Below are 25,356 nucleotides of genomic sequence, written 5' to 3'. Positions count from 1 at the left end.
GACGTCCCTGCTTGCGAGATATCTCTATATTCAATCGTGACTGCAAGAAATACAATGCATGCTGTAACTATGCTTGCGCAAACCTTCGATAATCTTTCCAGAGCTATTTTCAAACGCTTTCGTTGCTACTTGTTGCAGTTTGGAAAGACCTCAATGAAAACGACGAAACGAAACAATACGGTTACCATCAACAGCTTGAAGACCATGCAATCCAATAACTATGCCAGCACACATGCAGAAGAAAGCCAACAAGGTTTGGACACGTGGCTAGTACACATATTATGTAATTTTGGAAATTTTAAAATCTGAATTTCTACGAATGGTAAGGCAGCAAGGCTACCCCCTACGGGCAGGCCAAAAAAGAAGAGCCTTTGATGGACAGCTGGGATTCAGCCCCCGGGCCTTACGTGTTCCAACTTTGACTCCACAGGACCAGGGACCACAACCTCCTGCTCATAGTATGTGCGCGCAGCATGCTCGTCCTTGTTGGCGCCCTGAAGTCACGACATTTGTCAAGGTCCATAAAGTATGCGCTAAATAAATTCCCGCGCTTTCGAAGAGGGATGTTTGCTTCTAGTTAGCGCTCCCTGTATTTGTGACTCCCCTGTCGAGATGTAAAAACTTTAACGATGTCGGAAGAAAAGAAGCCGATGGCATTCCTTTTGCACAAGTAATGCAAAGTTGCTGGCGCGCATTTGAAAACCGCAGTTTACTACATCAAGGTTAGCAAGGTTCAAGATTATGCACTATAAAACTTGCGAGAATGGAACTGTAGTACTGTAGCCCAAATGTTTGAAATTTCTAAATACGAGGGGAATCATATAAGGGCCAGTGCAGAGCCTCACTTCTTGTTTTTGCTGCCTCGTCTAAATATTCAACATATTTTTTGGTGTGCTACATGCTGACTGGAGATCTTACTTGACGATGAAAACTTGAGTGTTTCCCTTTTGCTTTTTTCAGGCAATGCTACCGTTTGTGAAACGTCAATATTATGCCTTCACGCCCTTACAACATAGTTTAAAATGTTAAGAGACCTCACTCTCGACTGGGCTCATCAGCCGGTGTGTCAGATGAAGTTCCTTATTCTTGCGAATCGAAATCAGCAAGAGCATATTTTGTGCATGAAAATGAATGGACGGGCGAAGGAGTGGAATCATCATGAACGATTATAGAAAGCGCAGAGGCACTAAGGATATTTACCCGTAAACTGGTAAGTTATAGCGGCTTGTTTGTCATGGAATGCTTCTATAGGATATTGTTGTAGTTCATGGAGTGGAAAGTATTGAACAATTGGCTATGGGGTTCTGTTTTTGTTAGGTTTGGAAATACCCTGCAGTGGTTTTCCTGACGTTTCCAAGTTGCAGAAACTATGTATTTGCTTTCATTCATTTTCTTTATACCCCTAGCAACGCATTTACTGAAATATCTACCTGCTTAGACTCCTTGAGTGAGTGTGCTCTAGTGATGAGATATGTGTCAAATGCCCTACTGGGTAGAGGAGCTGAGAGCTTACTCTCTTCCAAAGTATATGGCTGTCCATGTGGCAGCCAGTCTGTTGCCCACATGGCAGCCCTAATTCTGCTCTCTTTCTCCCATCCTGTGTTGCATGTCAACGTCCCCCATGTCCTCACATGGGGGCTCACTGTTGGGGAGGTGTCCTGATTATCCCAACACCTGTCTCAGTCAAAAGACAACCCTTGTCGAAGTGAGAGCGAATGACATATCTGATGCTGAAAATATGGCTGCATGTATTCATTGTTCTGCCAAGTACAATGAGGAGATTAGTTATGAGTCAGTGGGGTGCCTCTTTGCGGTGATGGTGCAACATGCGTTTGGGATCTAAGAAGACCTTTTCATCTTCAATACCTGCAACATAGTTGTTTGGAGTTAGGACAATTTCATTTCCTAGAAGAAATGCTTTTAACCATGCAATATGAAATGTAGGATTAATTTTACGCGAAGATGGTGGTAAATCCAATTTGTAACTTAGTGGTGAGAGTTTTTAAAGATCTGGAATGGTCTGTGCGTGGTCGCAGTTTTTGGAAAACACAAACTTTACATCTTGTAGCAAGTGAATATAACAATCACGTCACCTTCATTATTCAAGATGATCTCTGCATTTTTTCAGGGAATATTAATAACGTTCTTGCACGTGCCCATTTAATTCTGGACTTGCAATAAGATATCTTGGATTGCTCATATCATCTGATCAGCTATGCAACAGTGCAGTGTCTTACAAATTCTGAAGGTACAATCAAATTATATCCATAATTGCTTTGCCATCTATTGAAGTGAAGTAAAGACAGTGACGGAGAGCTGCTTGTCATCTACTGCAGCAGAGTACAAGGCAGCTCGAATGGCAGTATATGAAGTCACGTGTTTGAGGCTTTTACTAAGAGAAATTGGATGCCACAGCATGAGACCACATCTATATTTTTGTCACATGCACCCCTGCAATTGGGTGCATTGTGACACTGGCATCATCATCAAGTGCTTATGTGAGCCCTAGTCCAGTCAGGCATGAGCTATGCAGTCAGTCTCTCAGCCATAGTTCAGTGCTTGTTCACTTGTATCCACTAGAAAATTTAAGCAGGTCAGCGTTTCCTTCTTAGGTTTAGTTATTTCTACTAGGATAGGAGTCCCAAAGGCCCCCCCAAAGGCTGGCCTAAATGACTAGGGAAGGAGCTGGAATAGGGGCCTTTTATAGGCAGCCTCAATCGCCCCCAATCCAGCCAGCAGGGCTGGCTTTTGCTGGCCCTACAGCCAGCCAACCTAATCAGCCAACCGACTGGACTGGTCGGCCATATTTGCTGGCCAGTCGGCTGATTGGGAGGGCCATATAGGGGCCCCTTACCCTCTTGTGCCTCATTTGGTTCCCAGGCTTCCAGCCTTTCTCCAGCCCTTGTGTAGCGCAGCTCCTGCTCCAAAGACTGCTGTACAACCGTACCATGTTGCAACTCCAGGAGCAGCCTACAGCCAGTTTTGGACAACCAGCAGGGTTTGAGGTTTGGTGTTCTGTTTCAGCAGCTTTTCCAGTTTATCCTTCAGCTCTCATTTCTCAGCTTTTATTCTGCTTTTCTCTCAGTTCCTCAGCTCCATCTCTCAGATCTCTTAGTGCTCACACCTCGAAGCTCATCTCTTTCACTCACGCAGTAACCCTGCATGCCTGTGGATGGAACTAGCTCCGCAGAGTGCTCTACGACGTCAGTGTGTGCAGCATTGAGGTCTTGGTTGTCGGCTGGAGCCGTGTCTCAGGTCTTTGGGTCTGCTATATTGTTCACAGGTGTTCTCTTCAGAGTTGCAGTCCATGCGCTCTAGAAGAGTGTCTTGTGTATTTCAAGCTCTCCAAGTTTAAAGCGAATTCTCCTCTATATTGGGGGAGGGGGGGCCCACTGTGGGTACAGGGACCCAATTGATTGTTGACTCTATATCTCTAACCCTTATCTCTCTCCCCTTTCTGTGGTGCTACACAAAGTCGACCCGTATTAAGGTTTGAAGGTCTCGCTGCGACTACACAATCAGTAACCATTGCATGCACCATTTTGTGATAACAGAAGCTATACATGCCTCACACAGGATGTAAAACTAAGCATTCAGGGAGGGTCGTTAGAATTTCATGCTTCTTTTTTGTGTGTTTGATGCCATTTTTGGACATACCAATGGTCAATTCTAATATCCAACATAAATGAAGCTCAGGGGTAGCTTGTCTTTGTAGTGAGACAATGATACTTTTTTTTGGTTTGCCTCATGACACTACCACATCAACTAGGTCTGTGAAAACCCTAATTTTGGTCTACATAGCATTAGACTAGTTGTGTTTGTGTATATCTTTTACACACTTTTGTACATGCTGTCCCTTTCCGATTGTGAGACTATAATCAATGAAAGCTGGCTGTTTGTCCCTCTTTTTGCATTCATATCTTCATAACACTTTTCAATAGATTGGCTTGTTGCCTTTGAAACGAAGAAGTTGAAAGATGCTTAGCAAAGTATTGCATACCTCGAGAAAGAATCATATGCGGTAATACATGGCTTGAACGTTATAATTGACCATGAACCCTTTAGATTTTTTTGTAACAGCCCGATTTGAGAGGAAGAAAAAGGCTAGATGGGCGCAGCTGATGTGAGAGTTTGATTTTCAGATTAGAAGTCGTAAAGGCAGCTAGAATTGAGTAACGGATGCTTTAAGCAGGACTAGAGAGGTAAATGCGCTAAACTTTGTTGAAATAGAAACTGGGTTCTATCGTTCTTTGAAAGGCCAATGCAAGATTGATAGGTATTTTGGTCGTAGAAAGTCCAGAGGCTTTAGAGTGGATAAGGATGAGATAAGGATTTTCAGGATAGTGAGAATGTTACCTTTTAGAATGAGGTTAGAAATTATAATGGATTGTTATTCCACAAGTAAAAGGTATATATTGAAGGCACATGGCTGAGAAGGGAAAGAAAGAAAGAAAGAAAGTGTATTATTGTCCACTAAAGGCCAAAATGGGCCCATGGGAGAGAGAGAGGGTAGGCTAGGGGAAGAGAGAATGATACTCAAAGAAAGACATAAGGAAATGGGAATGAAATGACTAAGCAATGAACAAATGAAATTACTCACATGTAGACCAAAGAGCTTGTAGGCTTGATACGTGATTAATTTGACACTAGACAAGTACAGCTCTTATATAGAGCACACACACATATGAACACCAATGCATATGGGATAACTCCCCATGTGACACGTGGCATCCATAGGACACACTAGACTAGAACTCACACTAGAACATACCAAACCGACTCATCTTGACTCCATTTCCTAACACCCCCATGGAGGAAAGGTGAGTGACTACTGGAATGGAACCAAGGATAGAACATGACAATGACGGAACCTACTACTCTGTGCGATGTCTGAACTAGACAGGGATCTCGTGCTAACTCAAAAGCTGAAGTCTGAGCATGGTTCAGAGGTCGGATTGAGCACTCACATGGCTTTACGTCCCAAACATGACTTAGAGGCTCATGTCTCAGCATGGATGCATTGTCACGATCTGTGACGTATTCCTTTCTCTATTTCTAGACTTATGGATGGCCTTAGCACATTTCTAAATATAGTAAATCTAGGATTTCTTACAGTGGTATCAGAGCAAAATTCGCTCCTGCCTGTAGGAAATGCCCCCTACCTTCTAGCGCCGATCTGATACATCTTTTCCGCTAGAAGGATATCCGTGTACATTGTGCATGGAAGAGATGGAGAGGATGAGCGTAAAAATTTTTCGCGCCAACCCTGCCTAAAGTCATCTATGGCCTCTCCATCTCCCACACATCACGAGTTGATGTGAATGGACACGACAAAAATCGTGTCTTTTCAGGTGCTTGGGCTGTCCCAAAACCAAGGAACGCACCTTTTCCACCATCGGACACACCTTTTGATGAAGAGTCTCGACTCCTTACTCGAGGGACACACCCCATCATGGACAAAAGGACACACCTATTCATGTAGGGACCCCCTTTTAAAAACAGGGACACACCCCTTCATGAAAAGGTGCACCCATTCCAAGGGTCACACCCCTTCGAATAGGCACACCTTTTAGGCACCAAGCACTTATAAAAGGGTACCTAGAGGGGTTAAAATGGAAAACCGAGCCCCAAACCTTAGGTTTACCCTAGCTACCCTAGGGTTAATTAAACCCACCATTTAATTTTTGGGCAACCACCCAACCTAGGCAGCCACCAACGAAAAAGGGGCGCACCCTTTGATGTTCCGTACGGATTTGCATGTAGGTTCGCCTCCACCGTACGGATTTCCACGCAGCAGCAGCCCTCAGCCCTCGCCATTTCGCTGTCAGCCCACGCAGGGTCTGCCCTCAGCCCTCGCCATTTCGCTGCCAGCCCGCGCAGGTTCGCTGCCCGCCTTTGCCTCGCCATCTTGCTGCCAGCCTTCATGCGCCATCTCGCTGCCAGCCGTGCCATTTTCGCTTCCAGCCCCTCGACTTTTTCGCTGCCAGTTACCTTGCCCTTGCAGCCCCGCTGGTTTTGCAGCCCTATTCCTTTCCAGCCTGCAACGTGAGCACAGCGCCAGCCAGCCCTTCGGTTGCAAAACAGCCTGCAACTGGATTTTTCGCCATTGACAGCAGCAGCCTGGTGCGCCAGCCCCTATTGTGATCCAGAATCGGGTAGCTGCAGCCTGTTGCGCCATTGATAGCCTGCTCTCCTTGGTTCGCTACATTTTCTTGCCAGATCAGCAGCAGTTTCAGCCTCCTATCGCGATGAAGACAGCCTATTAAATACCAGGCCCATATCTGCGATCTTCTACGCAACAATTTGGCAGATTAAATCATTGCCAGGTGGAGTCTTTCCATTCAGCTTTTAAGGATTCTCTTGTCATTATCAAATTACAGCAAATGAAAGACGCTCCCTTAAAGGATGGAAACCCCTGGTAATTCACCCGGCCTTTCAAGGACACCTCAGGCATCATCTACCACACAATATCGTGTTCAGATTGCACAACCAGCCCATTTCAGAGCTTTTGCATCGTGGGTTTTCTGTGTCACGTGCCCTCCTAGTGATTTGGACCACATCCTATATCTTCTGCGTGAGGCACCTCAGTTCCATTACTTCCTCAGCACAGTTCAGGTTGTGTTCCACGAGACACGAAGATACCTAGAATCCAATATTCCTCAAGAGTTTGCTGTCCATCTTTGGAGAGAATTTTACCCCCCACCTTCGGCATCTCCAGGGTACTCTCCACCTCCTTCAGCTCCCAGATATCCTCTTATACAGGTTGTACCTTCCCCAAGACAGTATTTACACTCTGAAGGCACTCCTTCTCCTGGATATCCTCCACTTCTGACAGCAGCTCCTTATCCCTTCTCAGATCCGTGGACTCTGCAACCTACTCCTGTCCTCTCAGGAGCAGTAACACCACTTTCGGCATCACCAGTGTTACCTCAGACAGGACCTCCTTTACCAGACTTCCACGGGTGGTTCCATCCTGCCTCGCCTGCCCCCTCCAACATGAGCAACCTTAGGGAGCAGTCCGAATCCTCTTCCAGGAATGGTATAAACTAGAGCGCAAGTTCGTGCTTTTCTCACAGGGATCTCCGATATGTTGCAACGCTCGCGTGAAGCCTCTCCAGAGATCAAAGACTCAAGTCCAAAAAAGACCCCTGAAGTCAACGTACAAGGCGAAACACTACTGCAACTTCAAATTTCCCAGCTTCAGGACAACATCTCCGACTTGGTCCAGAAAGTTCAACAACTTCAAGATTCTCGTAGTACCACACATACAGAGGATGACGTGACGCAACCAGACAACTATGCGGATTCATTCCCACCAGAGGTAGAAAACACTGAACTACGTGCCCGCTACCATTTACTTCAAGCTTCCAAAACTAAAAGACTTGACATCAAACTTCCGGAAGCCTACATTGGTCAACGCAATCGCCGAATAGTTGACCAATGGCTCGCAAAATTGCGCATGTATTTTGATACTGTTGACCTCACTGAAGGCAAAAAGATCGCCTTGGCAGCCTCCCTCCTCAAGGATATAGCTTTTCTATGGTGGCAAAGACGCTTAAAGGACGGCAAAAGTGTGTTAACATGGGAACGTTTTGAACACGTGCTCTGTAAGCAGTTCATACCTGTCAATGCGGACTGCCAAGCACGTTCAAAACTCCAGCAGTTGGAGCAAACGGGCTCCCTGTCTTCCTACATCTCTCAGTTCACCACATTGGTGCTGGAGATTGATGGTTTAACTGAGGATGATCGCCTTCATGCTTTCATCTCAGGCCTAAATCCCTCGTTACGTATTGATGTCCTTAAAGCAAACATCACCACCACAACTGGCGCTATTGCTTACGCAAAGCGCATTATAGATTTGCAAAACAGAGGGAAGCAGAGTGCTAATCACACACAGAACTCTACTATGGCCAAAGGTGCTCGCCCTCAAGATAACACCAGGTTTCGAAAAAACTCCGGTAATCAAGGTCAGCGACAGTCTCAAGATCCCCAGAAGACTCAGAAATCATATGCTGGATTCCAACAGAAGCACTTCTCCAAGGATCGCGCTTCTTCTTCTTCACAAAGTCATTACCGACATCCCCAACATAAAGGTGCGGCCATCGACAAGAAGAACAGCTCCAGCACAAAAGGACTTTGTACCATCTGTACAGGCGACCATAGATGGTTCGATTGTCCCAAGCGACCAAAGCAAAATTCCAATATGGAACCTAGCACTTCCCAAAGAGAAGATGCTACCCCAGCACAAGACAAGAAAGGCAAAGCTGTTCGAATGGCAAATACCATCCACCTGAGCCTTGCCAGCAACCCCGAATCTTCCCTGGCCACTCAAGTACTTTGTGTTCAAGGATCGATTCGTGGAACAACTGTCACTATCCTCATCGATAGTGGCTGCTCTCATAATTTCCTAGCTAGTTCTATGGTCGACAAACTTCGGTTGACCACCAGTCCTAGTCTCATGGACTATCAGATTGAACTCGCAAATGGAACTACCTTCTTGTGCAACACCAGGATCAAAAACTTGTCTTTTCGCATCCAACATTATACAGACAAGTTGAACTTCGACATCATGCCTCTTTCTCGGTACGATGTCATACTCGGACAACAGTGGCTCTACGACTATGATCCATCAATCAGTTTTCGCAGCCATACTATCCAGTTTGTCCACCAGGGAAAACTTATTGAGCTAACTGGTTCTAGGGACTCTCCTTCAACCCCAGTTGCCTTTGCCCTACAAGTAAAGAAGTGGGTTCGTAAACGTCAAGTAAAGACTTCACTTCTGTTGGTTACGGCAATCGAGGAGACACCAACAAAGGATCCTCCTGAATACCTCAACCAACCTTTTTTCCAGCCCTACTTGGATATTTTTCCACAGGAATTGCCAAAGCAGTTACCACCTCGACGACCAGTGGATCACCCAATCGAACTTATTCCCGGCAGTAATCCACCGTCGAAACCTCCTTATCGGGTTTCTTACACTCAAAATGAAGAAATCCAAAGACAGGTCACCGAACTACTCGACAAAGGTCACATTCGGCCCAGTCGCAGCCCTTTCGGATCTCCTGTACTACTTGTGGAAAAAAAGAATAAGTCAATGCGCCTCTGCATCGACTACCGAGCCCTCAACAAGCTCACTATAAAAAACAAGTATCCATTGCCTCGCATCGATGACCTCTTTGATCAACTTCTACATGCAACACAATTCTCAAAGATTGATCTTCGTTTAGGTTATCATCAAATACGCATACGAGAAGGCGATGAGTACAAGACAGCTTTTCGAACAAAGTATGGATACTATGAATGTTTGGTCATGCCTTTTGGGTTAAACAATGCCCCGGCCACATTCATGACATTAATGAACGACATCTTTAGGCCTTTCCTCGATAAGTTCGTCATCGTTTACCTCGATGACATTCTCGTTTTCAGCAGATCCCTACATGAGCACAAACAACATCTTCACCAAGTTTTTGAAGTTCTCCGCGCAAATTCTCTCTACATCAACATTGAGAAGAGTGAGTTCTTTAAAACCCAACTCGAATATTTGGGACATGTTATTTCAGCTCAAGGCATCTCTGTGGATCCCAAGAAGGTCGAGGTAATTAGAAACTGGCCTACTCCTAAGAATGTTCATGATGTCCGCTCTTTTCTCGGATTGGCAAACTTCTACCATACCAAGGTCTATCAGTTTTCCGAAATCGCAGCTCCTATGTCCGAATTATTGAAAAGCACAGCAGTTTTTCAGTGGCTTCCCGAAACAGAGTATAGTTTCCAACAACTCAAGCAAGCACTCACTACCACACCAGTTATGGCTATTGCTGACCCAAACCTTCCATTTGAGGTCATGACCAACGCTTCCGACATCGCTACAGGAGCAGTCTTGATGCAAGAAGGCAGAGTTATTGCTTTTGACAGCCATAAACATTCTGATATCCAAACCCGATACCCGGTTTATGATAAGGAGTTTCTTGCTGTTGTACATGCTTATCGCTCTTGGAAACATTATCTCATGGGAGCCGACTCTGTGGTCAAAACAGACCATCACTCTTTAAAGTATATCTTTACTCAGCCAGTCATGAACGCTCGACAAGCACGCTGGGTTGAGTTTCTGGCCAACTTTCACATGACCATTGAGTACATTTCAGGACTACGCAATGTAGTTGCAGATGCTCTCAGCAGGTTATCTCTAGCATCAGCTATGGTAATCTCTACATTATCTGTGGATGTTCCGAATTCATTCAAAGGGAAGTATTTCAATGATAAAGATTTCGGCACAGCAGTACAAGTTCTTTCAAAAGATCAACCTTTGACTTTCGAACAGAAGATTTTCTTATCCTATTCTTATACGGACGACCTTCTGTACTATCAAGATCGCGTCTGTGTACCACATGACAAGGATGTTCGACGTCCTCTTTAAAAGAGCATCATGTAGCTCCTTATGCTGCCCATCCAGGCATCAACAAGACTTATCGGTTACTCAGTGCAACATACTACTGGCCTCAGATGAAAAGCGACGTCATCAAAATGGTTACATCTTGCTTATCTTGTCAACAAATGAAAGCAAGCCGACGACTTCCAGCAGGACTTCTCAGCCTCTTCCAGTTCCAACTGAAAGGTGGGAAAGTATTTCCATGGATTTCATTACAACACTATCACGATCCTCCGGAGGTAACACTCAGATTATGGTAATTGTTGATCGATTGTCCAAAATGGCACACTTTGTTGCTTGCAAAAGCAGTGCACAGGCTCCGAACATAGCCAAACTCTTCATACAACACATCTTCCAACACCATGGATTGCCCAAGAATATCATATCCGATAGAGATCCTAAGTTTACCAGTTACTTTTGGATTTCACTGTTCGAATCTTTGGGTACAACTCTACTGTTCAGTTCAGCCTACCACCCAGAATCAGATGGCCAGACTGAAAGAGTCAACCAAGTTCTAGAAGAAATGCTTCGACATTATATTCAGTCATGCCTAGCAGCTTGGGAAGAGTATCTACCACTCCTTGAGTTTGCTTATAATAACTCTTTCCATAGTGCCATCAGCATGACTCCATTCCAAGTAGCTTATGGACACACCCCGATTGTACCAACGAATTTTGTACTTCAACATCGAGTGGCCCTAGCTGATCAATTGGTTCAAGAAATGCAAGACATTCTACTCCAAGTCAGGGATCATATGTGAAAAGCGCAAGAGCGGTATCAACGGTCTGCCAACAAACATAGACGTCACCTAGAATTCAACACTGGTGACATGGTGCTATTATTTATAGCCCCACATCGCTATAAGACGGTTAAGTCTGTGTTTCCTAAGTTGCGACCAAGATACTATGGACCTTTCGGGATCGTCAAGAAAAATTCACCTTTAAGTTACAAATTGGAATTACCACCATCTTGGGGTAAAATCCATCCAACATTTCATGTTTCTTGGCTAAAGACGTACATTCCAGGCGATGAAGCAGTTCCTCCTGCAGGTGATTATGTCCTAGAAGTTGAAGATGATTATGTTCTCCTTATTCTTGAGCGTATTCTAGACCATCGATAGCGAGAGACTCGACATCGACTTATCACGGAATTCCTTGTTCTTTGGCGAGATCTGGACGACTCCGACGCTACTTGGCAATCTGATGAAGACTTACAGCAGTATCCTGACATTTTACAGCAGTATTTTCAGAATTTACAGTGATATTTTCTACATCAGTTCATTATCTCCACCAGGGTCTTATTTTGAGTGGGAGGGGATGTCACGATCTATGACGTATTCCTTTCTCTATTTCTAGACTTATGGATGGTTTGATGAATGGACACTTGTGGAAGGGTATGCCCTTTCAACGGGACACTTCCTATGAGGCACAACCCTTGCCCTTTCAACGGGACACTTCCTATGAGGCACAACCCTTCACAAGAGACATCCTATTGAAGAGACATTCCTATTGTAATGTACCCTCTCATCAAGGGTCACACCCTTCACAAGGGGTACACACCTCTTCATGCACACACACTTTGGAGTACACACCTTTTCATGTGTGACTCTTCACTCTCTATATAAGAGAGGCCCAATTGTATGGATGACACACAACAGATACCCTACAGACATTCAAGCAATACAATTATTCCTTGTTCTCTGCTATCTCAGTCTCCTTTCTGTTCCTTAGCACATTTCTAAATATAGTAAATCTAGGATTTCTTACATGCATGACCAACTCAGTGGTCTAGGAAACCAATGCACCAACATCCTGGAACTCATATGCCAGGCTTGATAACTAGGCCCTATCAATGCCAATACATGGCTCCCACTGTACATCCCCCTCTTGACTCCAGGGACTAACTAGGAACATGGAGTCACACACCATAAATATAAAAGAAATACATCATTTCAGGAGGACTATCCAAGGCAGAGAACCTTTATTGACTCTTCAAACATTGATTTTAGAGGGACTACTCAAGGCACAACTCCTTTATTACATAAGAGAAATCAGAATACATATGGGTTGTCGTCCTCAACGAGGGTGACATGGGCAGTGAGTGCATGGTCGAGGTCTCGAATCTCCTCTGGTGTATCAGCAAAACAAGATTAGCATGGTGCCGTTCTTGTTCTTTCTCCTTCTTGAAGCAGTATGCTTCAATATGACCCTTTATATCTACATATGATATTCTTATTGGCTTGCCATTTGCTTGTAGAAATAAGAGCTTCTTCATTGCCGAATGTAGGAGTAGATTCCCTTTCCTTGTCCCGGCGGTCTTTCTCAATAAGAAGAGCAACCAAATCATCAAATGTGGTAGCTGCAAGTCGTAGGACCTCAATGGTTTGCTCAAAGCGAGAAATACCTTGCATACTTTTGATTAGGACAGCCATCTTGTCCTCATCATCTAGCGGGCACTTCAAACTTGACAATTGTTGAACAACAGAGTGAAATTTGGAGAGATGATCACCTAGCTCTTCATTTTCTTGCATTTTTAGCTCATAAAACTTACTTCAATTTCAGTAAAACTTTCGAGTTAGTAACCTTGTTACCAAATAGGCTCTCCAATCAGTGCCAGATCTCCTTTTGGATTTGAAGTCGTAGTGATGAATGAGAGAATCTGCCAAGCATAGCCCGATAAGAGCAATAGCTTTGTCATTCTACTGCTTCCAAAGTTTGAGTTGTTGTTGATCCGTTGGAATGGCATTAGTTGCAATGACGTCTCATATTTCTTCCTTCATGAGAAGCAACTGCAGCTTCATCTGCCAAGTAGGAAAGCCTTGGCCCTTGAACTTCTCGACGAGCAAAGAGGTGGAGGATAGAGACGTCATCATGAGAGAGATGGAGCAGCAAAAAGTGAGGATAGCTCAGCTCACTAGCTCATGTGGAGGAGAAGAGGTAATGAGCAGCAATGGCACGCATTTCGAGGGTAAACGCATGCTGATACGGACAAATTGTACGGGCAGAAAATGCGGGCAGGAGCAGCAGCAGTTGGCGGCAGTCCGGAGGGCTGGTATGGCCTGTTGTATGGCTGGAGCAGTCCGTACAGTACAGCCTGTACGGACTTTAAGGCTGGCTGTACGGCTTGTATGGCCTGTATGGGCAGCTGATGGCGAAGCTGATGACAAGGCAAATGGGGCGGCTGAAGGGGTAGCTGATGGAGAGGCATTCTGAGGCAATCGATGTAGATCAGCTCCAACAGCTCCTGAAGGTGAGGCTAAGGGAAGGGAGCTCTACCTTGGAGGAGAGGGTAGCTTCCATTTGCGGGCTTCTCTCATCCTCTAAGAAGAAGGGGAAGGTAAGAAGGGAGGCTTTGATACCACATGAAAGCACATGGTGGAGAAGGGAGAGAGAGAGGGTAGGCTAGGGAGAGAGAGAATGATACTCAAAGAAAGACATAATGAAATGGAAATAAAATGACTAAGCAATGAACAAATGAAAGTACTCACATGTAGACCAAAGAGCTCGTAGGCTTGATACTTGATTGATTTGACACTAGACAAGTACAGCTCTTATATAGAGCACACACACATACAAACACCAATGCATATGGGATAGCTCCCAATGTGACACACGGCATCCATAGGACACACTAGACTAGAACTCACACTAGAACACACCAAACTGACTCATCTTGACGCCATTTCCAAACATATATACCTGATAGGGATGACATAAAAGAATGTCATGAAAGCCCTAGTGCAAGTCATCCTAGTATATACAAAGGACCTATGAATGTCATGAAATCCCTAGTGCAAGTCATCCTAGTATATACAAAGGACCTATGATGTGGTCAAGCGTAACTCTACAAGAAACCATCAAATTGTGTCGAGTGCCTTCCAATATTGTCTATAGCGCTAAGCATTCGGCTACAAGATTTAGTCAATTTATGCTTGTGTATAGCTAAAGATTTTTTTTTTCCCAAGAAAATTACTTCATTAAGTATGAATGAAAACCGCGAGAGCAAGCTCAAATGCGGGAGTACTTCATGCAATGCATGAGGAAAAAAACAGTTCAAAGTGAGCTAATAAAGAACCAAGGCGGAGGCTGAAAATGCCATCGCAACCCTGAAGGAAACTCAGAGAAGAAAGGAGATTCCCTCCAAACTCTGAAAAAAGTAACTCTCCGGGAAGTGGCTGCTCTAGAGGATCCCTGTATGCTCGCCCAAATGGCCATCAGAGTGTGTACTGTGTCAGTCCAAATACTGGCCATAGTCTAGGATGGGTGAACCTGGATACCCTCCATCGCCTCTGTACACCTGGCTCTCCAAATATGCCAAGCTGCAATGCTAGCCAAAATCTCCCAAGACGTGTCTACCGAGGCATGAGCAGCTCTGAAAGGAGTAAGGGGAACATCCTGGAGGGAGTAAGACTCCATTGAGTGTCACTGTACAATGAAAGCTGGATTTGGATCATGTCCCTCGAAAAACACCTGTGGGCCAGTAAGAGATAACCAAGCCACTGAACCCCAGGTCATGTAGAAAGGTGCTGTATGAAAGATGCTGAAAATCCTAGCAACATCTTTCCAAATCGTCCTCGCCTGTCTGCACTCCCGAAGGCAATGCTGTATTGACTCAAGTGCCATTTGACAACCAGGACAAGTAGGGTCAGCCCCGAATTTGGGAGAAGGATGTTACTTAAAGTCTAAGGAAAAGCTTCCCTAGCTTTCTTTTTGAGGATGTAAATATTTGAAGAGGGAAAGAATGTTGTGTCCCTAGCTAACTCTCGGTAGCTAGTCACCTATTGGTCTGGTTAGACTCTAGTGAGTGGAGTGAAGAGGTTAGGATGAGTGATCCTTCTAGAGTGATATATTTGGATGGATGTCTAGAAGGTGATGGGACCTGTGCTTATTATAGCCTTGGACTGTGTCTATATATTTTCATAGGAGGCTGAGTGTTGGGGGGATTGATTAGTACTTGGACATTGATCTTGGGGAGATTGATTAGTACTAGAGGCATGGCTGTATCCGACGAGTTAGGTTTATGCATTGTGTGGATAGGGCTTTTGTGGTATGGGACGACTGAGACCTAGGGTCGGGCCGCGGGTGTCTTCCCTACGACCTCAAGTATTGGGGGCGAGCGGATTGCTCTATGTTTGGGTGGTGAGAGCACTTTGTGGTTCGGTTCCTAGTACGGTGGCTTGGTGGAGATGATCTTGGTAACGGACTCCACATAAGAGTTGTCTTAGTTTGGGAGCAGTGAGTGGGAGGGAAGGATCTGATTGTGAGGGCAGGGATGAAAGCCTGAGCAGAGGAGTGGAAGAACGGGGTGTGAAGAGCAAGCCTGCGGGTAGCAGGGAGTCCCCTTTGTATGGCATTTTTAAATGCCTGCATGTGTTTCAGACATGGAATGCTTTGTATGTATGTGTTTGTGCTTTGGTTTCTGCTTTTGTTAACATATTTTGTGGATGCAACATGCATGGTCCACCCTCTACTTATGTTGAAATTCCACATTAGTTTGTTCTGCTAGTAATTAAGAGATTGTATATTTACTTTCTTCACAATCCCTTCGAAGGATTGACTATCTAAAATTTACTGATCTATGTTCTGCTTTTGGAGACATTTCCTACTCAAGAATGGCAGAAAAGAAAGAAGCGGCGCTTATCAAGCACATTGACAAAGCTTCAGTTCATAGAATTTGTTCGGGTCAGGTGGTGCTTGACCTTGCAACTGCAGTAAAAGAACTTGTAGAGAACAGTCTTGATGCTGGAGCAACCAGTATTGAAATCAAGCTGAGAGATTATGGAGCAGAGGGTTTTGAAGTTGCAGACAATGGATGTGGGATTTCTCCAGAGAATTACCAGGTGTGTTTGCTTGATGATGGATGTGTACAAAGGTGTTTCCAAATGCTAAAAGGTCGCTTCCTCCAATTTTTTATTTCCCGTCCATTTGAAGTAGTGGATCGTGCGTATCTGGGGAATGATTTTTACAAATTTATATATTCTCTCATTTCAAACAACAAACCACTAATGACATTGGATAGATTTTTCATTCGTCTGATCTCTTTTTCATTGCTTGGAAAAAGATGGTGGAGTGGTTCTACTTTGTAACTTTCATGTGCCTAGTTTTATGGAAAATTGTGCTTCATGGAGGTGGAATGGCTTCTGTTTTTGTTACTTTAATGTGCCTAGTTTATGGAAAATGGTGCTTCATGGAGGTGGAACGGCTTCTGCTTTGTTACTTTGGTAGCGTTTGATGTGATCCTCATGTTCTTGTCATCTCAAATTTCAGGGTTTGACACTGAAATATTACACCTCAAAGATCTCGGAGTTCGCAGATCTACAGTCATTATCATCTTTTGGATTCAGAGGGGAGGCTTTGAGCTCGCTTTGTGCTTTGGGAGACTTGAGCGTCGTGACAAGAACTAAAAATGAGCCTGTTGCTACTCAGTTGAAGTTTGATCATGCAGGACTAATCATCTCGCAAAAAAGCGAAGCACGTCCAGTTGGGACAACTGTCACAGTGAACAAATTGTTTTGTCCCTTGCCTGTTCGACACAAGGAGTTCAACAAAAATATACGGCGCGAATATAGCCGATTGCTTTCAATTTTACATGTAAGGACATTAATTCCTGCTAGCTGCACAATGCTTCGGACTGCAGCTGCTATATTCTTATGCCAGTAGATAAGTAATCAATGAAAACTACTGGGGCAATCTGATGGGAGCAGGTGCTGGCCAAGTGATAAGACTTGTTTCATTTTATCTGTCATATTTATCAGATAATAGTTTTATGGAGAAATACTTGTAATGATGGGCTTAATGGATTTAATGAATTAAGGGTTGATGCAAAAATCTTGTTCACCTTTTAAGTAAGATTTGATAGTTCTTAGTTTTGTTTCATCTTATGTATTGGGATGTCAGATTTATGTGTATAGCAGATAGCTTTTAATTTTGCATGGGCTTGGCTGATTTGAGCAGATTTGTAGTATCAGAAAATTTAGCTGCTTCATGGGTTTTGCCTTTCTATTAGATGGTTAAGAGGGTACATTTACTAGAAATACCATGATTGCTTTGCTGGTTGTATTTTCTACACAGAGTATCTTTTTTTTAATATCCAGAATGCAGCTAATGCTGATATGTTGGTGTTGTTTTCTTCTTAGGCCTACGCATTGATTGCAAGAGGTGTCAGGCTCGTCTGCACACACGTGACTGGGAGAAGTAGAACTGTGATTCTGAAGACACAAGGAACCAACTCTATTAAAGACAATGTTATAACTGTTTTCGGCACAAAGACTGCAACTTGCTTAGAGCCTCTGGACGTTTCTTTAGGAAATGAATGTCGAGCTGAGGGTCTTATATCCAAACCTGGATCAGGTTCTGGTAGGGCCTCTGGAGATCGACAGTTTTTTTACATTAATGGTCGTCCAGTGGAGCTCCCCAAAGTTGGCAAATTGCTCAATGAGCTTTATAGGTCTTTCAACTCCCAACAGTACCCAATGGCTGTTTTAAATTTTCTCCTTCCAACTACAGCATATGATGTCAATGTCACTCCAGACAAGCGCAAGGTATTTCTTCATGCAGAGAGTGCTCTTATAGTAGCTCTCAAACAATCTTTAGAGAGTGTTTATGCTCCTGACAAATATACTTATGCTGTGCATAAGCTGGAGACTCAAATTTTGGAAAAAGAAAGTTCCATGGCCAGGGAACTACCAGAGTTTGAAACCCAAAGATGTTTTGATGAAGGTTCTCCTGTAGGTACACTTTCTGCTGAGGAGATCCAGGTAGAGGATGACAAAGACACATCTGGCAATGATGAGAAAATCAGTCCTACCTTGAGGCCCATGGTAGATGCTATGGACACAGATGGTGCGTCTGCGGTACGTGAGAAACATGCCAACGCCATTGGGCCTGGTGCATCTTTTCATTCATTTCAATGTAATGCTCCATCAGTCTCAGCCAGTTTCAGTAGCACCACTGCAGGTCAAGAGAGGAGCATTAAAGGTGCTATTGGACTTGGGAAAAGGCATGTTTCACAATGCCATCAGAAGGTCGTCCAGTCTAAGCTAACCGGATTTGTCACCAGCACAAAGAGACAAGGAGAGGATGGATCACTTCTGAGTGAAGAACCTTTATTGAAAAAATGGTCTTTGCTAGCTGCTGATGACAGTAGAAAGGATGCACTGGATGGGCAGGCGCTGAATGGTCTAAAACGCTGCAGCTCCTCAACTGGGCTGTCTGGATTGTGTCCTGAGGATATTATTCTGGATCCTAGTAGAAACTCTAGAAGGCAAGCAACGTCTTGTTGTAATGGACAAGTTGAAGATTCTGATAATGGAGAGCAAGTTGCAGTAAACAATGTATGAACATATCTGTGTTTATGAGAAACTGTAAAACTTATTCTTGTTGTTCGTGTTTAGTCAGTTTCACTGATTCCAAACTTGCTAAATCAGATGAAGAGGGACGAAATGCTGATAACAAGAAATGCAGACAACAATCAGTCTTCTATGTTACCAGCCATAGCTAGTGACTCTTTGGGATCTTTAGCCCCCATGATGGATAAAGAAGTGTCTTACAAAGACGATTCCACTTCAGTTATTGAAATAGAATCAGATGCAGTCACCAGAACAGCTTTTTCAACAATTGGATTTGATTTTGATAAGCTTCGCTCAAGATTTAAGAAGGGGTTAATCAGTCATCAGTATTCAAAAAGAAGAAAAGCACCAAAAAAGAGAAGGTAAGGCTGGGATTTACATTAATTTTGTTTGAAATGTTTGATTATTGCAATGGTTCTGAAAGCCTGTAGTGTGAAAGCAGGTCATTTACTGCTGCATCGATGGTGGTAGATGGGGCTACAAATGAAGGTTCAGAAAAAGAGAAGGCACTTACTGCTGCAACAATAGAACTAGAAAGAACATTTAACAAATCTGATTTCAAGTACATGAAGGTCTACACCTATTTTATCATAGTGTTCAGCAGATGCAATATTAGTGTTGTAGAATTGAGGTCATGTGGCAAGTTCATGACACAAGCCTTGTGCATTGAACACTAATTTTGGATTGCAAAAATTGTGTTTTGAACTTTCTTTTTAATTGAGAGTTGGATATTTATCTTCCAGAATGGCATGGCCCTTTTTTCTTGAAGGTGTAATTAGTTTTCTGGCAATATCTCATGAAAGATGGCATTTGACTGAGCTGATATTTTCCTGTTCGCATGAAAAGTTTCTTTACCTTGCACATCAATTGTACCATAGTATGGCTTGTGAGTGGAGATTCAAATTGGGTCTGAAAAGTATTTAGCTAATGTGTGTCAGGATACGATTGATATGTGTAACTGCTAGAAAACAGAGATGGAGGTTGCTTCTTGTAGCCAACACTCCTGCCAACGGAAGATTATGTAAATATTGCCCAGAATTCACACAGTGCTAACACGCATCTCACTCCTTTTCGTTATTGTCTACCCAAGTGAATATAGATAGATGCAGGCAGTTAATGAACAATGCTCATGAAGAAGAAACAGTAATTATGCATTGCTTTAAAGTTGGTCTAAACCTTGTATGAAGGTGTGCACGTTGTGCCACTATCTAGGAGCTAAGGTATTGCCTAGACGTGGTCCCCTAGGACCACAAAACTGTTCTTTGACCTCCTTCTGGCACCTTCAAAACACTGTCAACCTGCGTGCCCTCCAAGAGCTTCAGTGAGCTGAGTAGATGCCCTTCAAACAGACCTCCTTGCTGCTCCAGTGGACAGCCAATGGTGAGGTACTGTTTGCACCCTGATCCCTGACCTTCTTGTTGCTTCCGTCTGCAGCCAATGGTGAGGCACAAGGCTCCCTGATTCCTGGCCTTCTTGCTGCTGGGACTGCAGCCGTGTGCGGGGCTCTGCATGTACTCCAAACTGCCGATCATAACTGTGAGATACTGCCACCTGATGGCCACATGGCAGTCGTCTGTTAGCCAGACCTGCTCTGCTGCCTTGCGGGCCTCTGCCTTGTCCCAGCACAGACCTGTTCTGTCTGCTGACCTGCTCCAGACGCTGCCCCAACCTGCTGCTGTGCTGCCAACCTGGGGACAGGCCTATAAATGACCCCAGCCCCCCATTAGCTGTTGCCGCTTTGCTGGTCCTGCACCAGCCCCAAGGCCCCAGACTTGGGGACATGGCTGCAGCCCCACAGCCTGCCCTAAATGTGGGCATACAGTCAGCCCTTAGTCTAGGACGTGGAGACCACCCATGTGACAGCCTTGCATGCTGTCCACATTGGCAGCCACTGATGAACCTCTCTCTCTCTCTCTCTCTCTCTCTGATCTGCCCGATTTTGCTGCGGGTAGACGGCGCTCATGTCCTCCTCAAATGAGGGCAAACATGTGGGGAGGTGACCATGATAATCCCAACAGCCCCTCTCACCGACCCACTGTGGACCAACACCCACAAGTCGATGCACATGCTCCTCATCAGCTCCCATTGAGAAGCTCTCAGGAACACGTGGGAGACGTCCTCGATCATTGGTCTTTGAACCTGTAGCTCCTGCTCCTATTGGTCAATTGCTGTACAAACAAACCATTGTGGAACACAGGTACCATCGAGGTAGCACCAAAGGTCTTTGGCACCAACATTCTCGATCACAAACCCGCCAACGTTCTCTAGCAATCCTGGCACAATTACAAGACCTATCCAGATGTCCCCCTTCGAATCCAAGGATAGCTTGGGTCCTGCCAATCACCATGGTCCCATGGTCTGTTTCAACCTGCCACCCACGTGGCACCATCTGTAACCAAATAGAACTTGAGTAATGAGATCCTTGTGCTGATCTACATAGATCCTCATCACCAAGTAACTCCTCAGAAATTTCGGTCAACCTGGGTAATCCACTGGTAAAACATACTCCCAGATTTGCTGATGTCCCTGTGTCTATATAAAGGCTTCAACAGTTTCACCTCCGTCTTCTAATATCCTACAACTAGGCTGTAAAGAAGGCTCCGAGACTCCTATAGTCATGCTCCTCGAAGCAATTGTCACTGTTCTTGAAAAAACTCATGGAATAGGCAATGATGACCTTTGCAATGACTCTCAAGTCCTGAGAAACAATGGCAAACAATATGCCCAATACTTGCCCCTTTCTGTGCCCTTGCTCGTCTTTTGCAGCAAGGGCTTTGTCATTGGATCCGTCTCGTCCGAGCCTCTGCCTGTAGGAGTAGGGGCACTAGCTCCTCAAGTGTAAACGGTGTCAATCGTGGCCTTGCAATCATGGTTGTCACACAACCTTAATAGCTCTTGGGGAGTATGCCAAGTAAAAGCCTGGCTATTCGAGCCGACCATTGCTCTGCAGTTATGGTTGTCACAAAACCTTAGTAGCTCTTGGGGAGCATGCCAAGAAAAAAGCCAGTCTATGCAAGACGAATCCGTTTGTTGACAAAGCTGATCCCTCACTACCTTCATCTGAGTGATGCAATCCTATATAGAGTCCCCCTCCTCCATATGCTTTGTAGATTGAGTCTTGAGGTCAAGGATTCTAGCTATGTTGTTGATATCATACATGTCTTTAGAATGGTCCATGCTTGAACGGCTGTATCTCACAAGTTGAATATGCGGTAGGATCGAGTTTGCAGTTGTGCCAATGATTATGGCTAGGGCCTCTGCATCACGTAGTACTCACTCTTTAACTGCATCAGGACTTGTTGGTTTCACTATTACCCTTGCAGGGCAGTCAGTCCGCAAGAACTCACCAAACAAAAAGGCCACATTGCTTGGTGTCATGAAGTAGGAAGTATGTCTTTTTGCATCTAAGGCCACACGAGTGGCCTTAGACCAGAGGTACTTCTGGAAAAGAATAAGCCCCCCCCCCCGCTCCCCTCCCTTCTCCCCTCAATACTTTTTTGGCTATCACTGTGGGACTTTTGTGGTGCTAGGAGTATCGAGTGGAATGTCATCTTTAGGGTCGTAGGGTTGAAGGGAGAAAGAGAATGAGCTTATGCCAACATCTGTGACAAAATCAAGGGAGCAAGTGCTAGAACTTGGACATATTTGAGGAGAGTGAAGAATAGAACAAATGAGATAGATGAAGTGGCTATGTAAGATGGAAGCTCGGAAAGTCCTCTAATAAAGCACATAGTGGCGAGGGCCATTGGTTTCATTGAGGCTCTTGTGGACTTGGATCAACGAGATTAATGTGGTCAGACCATAATCTCGTCTCATAGGAGATCTAACCATATGTTATGGTTAATCTCGCCTTGTAGGATCAACTCGGGCGTGCATCCATGCTGTACTGAAAGGGGGGCATCCGGTCCATTTAAGTACCGTGGCTAGCAAACCATGTGGATACATACCATGTTGTACCAACCCTGCTCTCGGCTAGCCGCCTGGATGACTCTAATGCTAGCCTCGGTAGTCTCCAGTGGGGTAAGGCCCAAACTCTATGGAGGAATGTCAATGTTTGAAAAATGGCATCAACCTAGAGAGGTGTCATGGCAAACTCTACTGTATTATGTGATAGGGGACTGAGGGCTTACTCCGGATCATCCTAGATTCCATAATCACTTGTAGCTTCTCAAATCTCCTCCACTCTATGGCAGAGAGACTCCCCCTCCCCCCCCCCCCCCCCCCCCCAAAAAAAAAAAAGGTGCTGCATACATGGTAGTGAGCCTTACTAGGGTTTTGGCGGATCCAGAAAGTGCGCCTGAAAGCATTGCCTATCTAGTCGGGCCAAAGCTCTCTGTTGTCATGCCCTAGTTGCATGTATCATCGTGAAAATTGGCCTATGAAGATTGTCCCCCAGTATGTATAAGACTGCAATACCTCCACTGGCTCACCTCGGTAAGTGAAGCTACGTCAGTGGAGCATTGTGCGTGAGGTGTTGAAGATCATAACTGTGGTCTTCGCAAGGTTATCTGTCAAGTCTCTCTCTCTCTACAAAACATCTCTAGGGCCTCCAAATGTCTTTGCAGTCCCCTTGCTAAAGTAGAAAATTCAAGACTGTAGAGCTGACCTTGCAAAGCGACAACCCGCATAGAGGAATCCTAGGCATAGAGATTCTTGAACTTAGACTACACCTCGAGGGCACTAGTCAAGGTCTGCTATGATGGGGAGACGTCCTTCGTAATGGTCCGCAGAATGCCGAGTGTGCCTTGGAGTCACGGTCCTCCCAATCTTGCAGTTACTCCAGGAAGGCTTCCTCCCAATCAGTGTCCCAACGGATTGAGTTTGTTGGACGTTCGGGCTTCCGCTCATACCCTGAACGATTTCTTAGAGGCTCTTGTGAATGAACCGGATTTTCATGTTCATCTTCCCCCGAGCTGTCCATGCTACACTATATTGTGCACTCAACACACTATCAAGACATGGGCGATGGTCATCTATCCATGATGCAATTAAGGGTGGGTGGGATATGCTCAGTAACAACAGCCTGAATCCAACAACCTCTGACTTGCGTCACTCCTGGCCATGGTAGACTAGGTCAGCCCCATTCTTTGCAGGTTCAAGAACAAGCTTCTAGACAACCTGATCATTTGATACCATGTTCACATTGCACATTGCAGAAGCATGCGCGCGCGCATGAGAGAGAGAGAGAGAGAGAGAGAGAGAGAGAGAGTTTATTAAAGTCTTTGGAAGACCGATGGGTCTATGAGATTGTGAAAATCCTGGTACAAACGAGCTGTGAGGGTGGAGCTACTAAACAATCCACACCAATGCAGAATGCAAAAAATGCAAAATGATAGTACTAAGTACAACATAGTCATGTCAATGGTCGACTACATATCAACCTCATCATCATCATCATCATCATCATCATAAGGATATCAGGGTGGACGAGGCAATGGAGGCATGAAATCGGCGATAGAGTGTTGTCGGCTGTTCACGGGTGTGGCCCTGTGACGTCTCATGGTCATAGCTCTACGTCTAACAAGGGCTATTGTAACCCGTGTCAGTTGGGCTCCGACTCTGAACAGAGAGGGGATATCCCCAAGTGTAATGTGCACGTCAATCCTCTGTCTGACCCGTCGAGTCACTGGGTCTGGGTCACGATAATGTTGAGGTCTCATATTGTGGGGTCCGTTTGATCTAACAAGAAGAACTTCATGATAGAGCTTTGAGAGGGATCTGCCAAGGCAGAAGTCCGCTCCTGTCTTCGTGATCGAAGTAGCCTCTCGTAGTGCCTGCCAAGTGTTTGAATACTTTTGGTATGAAGTTGATGTGATTAGGGGACTTCTTTGGGCTCTTATGGCTCCATTTTGGCACTATTTCACCCATCCACAAGGCAAGAGATCCCATGAACCCGGAGAATTATAGGACCATTATGATTGGACATGTCACGTACAAAATTTATGCATCGGTGCTTGATTCTAAGGTCAACTGATTTGCAGAGTGTCGAGGACTTGGAGCAGCAGGACAGGCAATGGAATCATCCCTGAAGTCGAGGAGTGGTACCTGACAGGTGCTTGTCCTCGCGTTAAAGTCCCAACTAGAAGGACTTCTTTGCGGCTCGAGAAGTCAACAATAGACTGATAAAGAGCTGCAAATGGAGATGTCTCAACCTCATCTCGAATATCTCTAGCAAAGTGGGAGGTCTGGGGAGGGAAGTAGCATATTGCAACAAACAGATCTCGGCTGTCCATATGTCGAATCCGGATCCAAAGAAACCTGGAATGTGCATCTCTTTGCTCTACTGGGATGGTCCCCAAAAGGGTGGATCTGTAAATAATTGCTACTCTTCCTGACCCTTGTACTCCCCGTGTGTCCCTCGTCTCATCTCTGTAAGCGCACTCCCATGTGTACCCACTGATTATTGGTTGGGCGCTTTAGATTCTGATGTGTCTTTGTGTAAAAGACTATGTCGCGACTTGTATAGGATTCCGAGAAGTTCCCTGGTTCTGACCATAAGGTACCATTACAGTTCCAAATGGTGTAGGATAGGGTCTCGAAGGTCTGAGTCTCATAGACCCCGCCTCCCTATAGGGAGCTTGTA

At 44.9% G+C, this 25,356-nt stretch overlaps 1 protein-coding gene across 5 annotated transcripts in view; it reads left to right on the top strand.

Moving 5' to 3' along the window:
• The first annotated feature begins 478 nt into the window (after positions 1 to 478).
• The window catches only part of PMS1 (DNA mismatch repair protein), a 105,843-nt gene continuing 80,965 nt past the window's right edge, over positions 479 to 25,356 (top strand). The window contains exons 1-7 of one of the 5 annotated variants that reach the window (XM_087378309.1): positions 479 to 526; positions 961 to 1,210; positions 16,037 to 16,265; positions 16,693 to 17,016; positions 17,562 to 18,758; positions 18,852 to 19,135; positions 19,216 to 19,345. In XM_087378309.1, coding sequence (XP_087234435.1) covers positions 16,038 to 16,265; positions 16,693 to 17,016; positions 17,562 to 18,758; positions 18,852 to 19,135; positions 19,216 to 19,345 — 2,163 coding nt within the window. In that variant the 5' untranslated portion in view covers positions 479 to 526; positions 961 to 1,210; position 16,037. The other 4 variants (XM_087378306.1, XM_087378307.1, XM_087378308.1 and 1 more) reach the window with 4 other exon arrangements.

This window comes from Dipteris shenzhenensis, chromosome 8 (genome assembly GCF_047967505.1).
Source record: "Dipteris shenzhenensis isolate YYH24624 ecotype China chromosome 8, Dip_SZ_1.0, whole genome shotgun sequence".
NCBI classification, from domain to species: domain Eukaryota; kingdom Viridiplantae; phylum Streptophyta; class Polypodiopsida; order Gleicheniales; family Dipteridaceae; genus Dipteris; species Dipteris shenzhenensis.
This window is presented reverse-complemented; position numbering and strand designations above follow the sequence as displayed.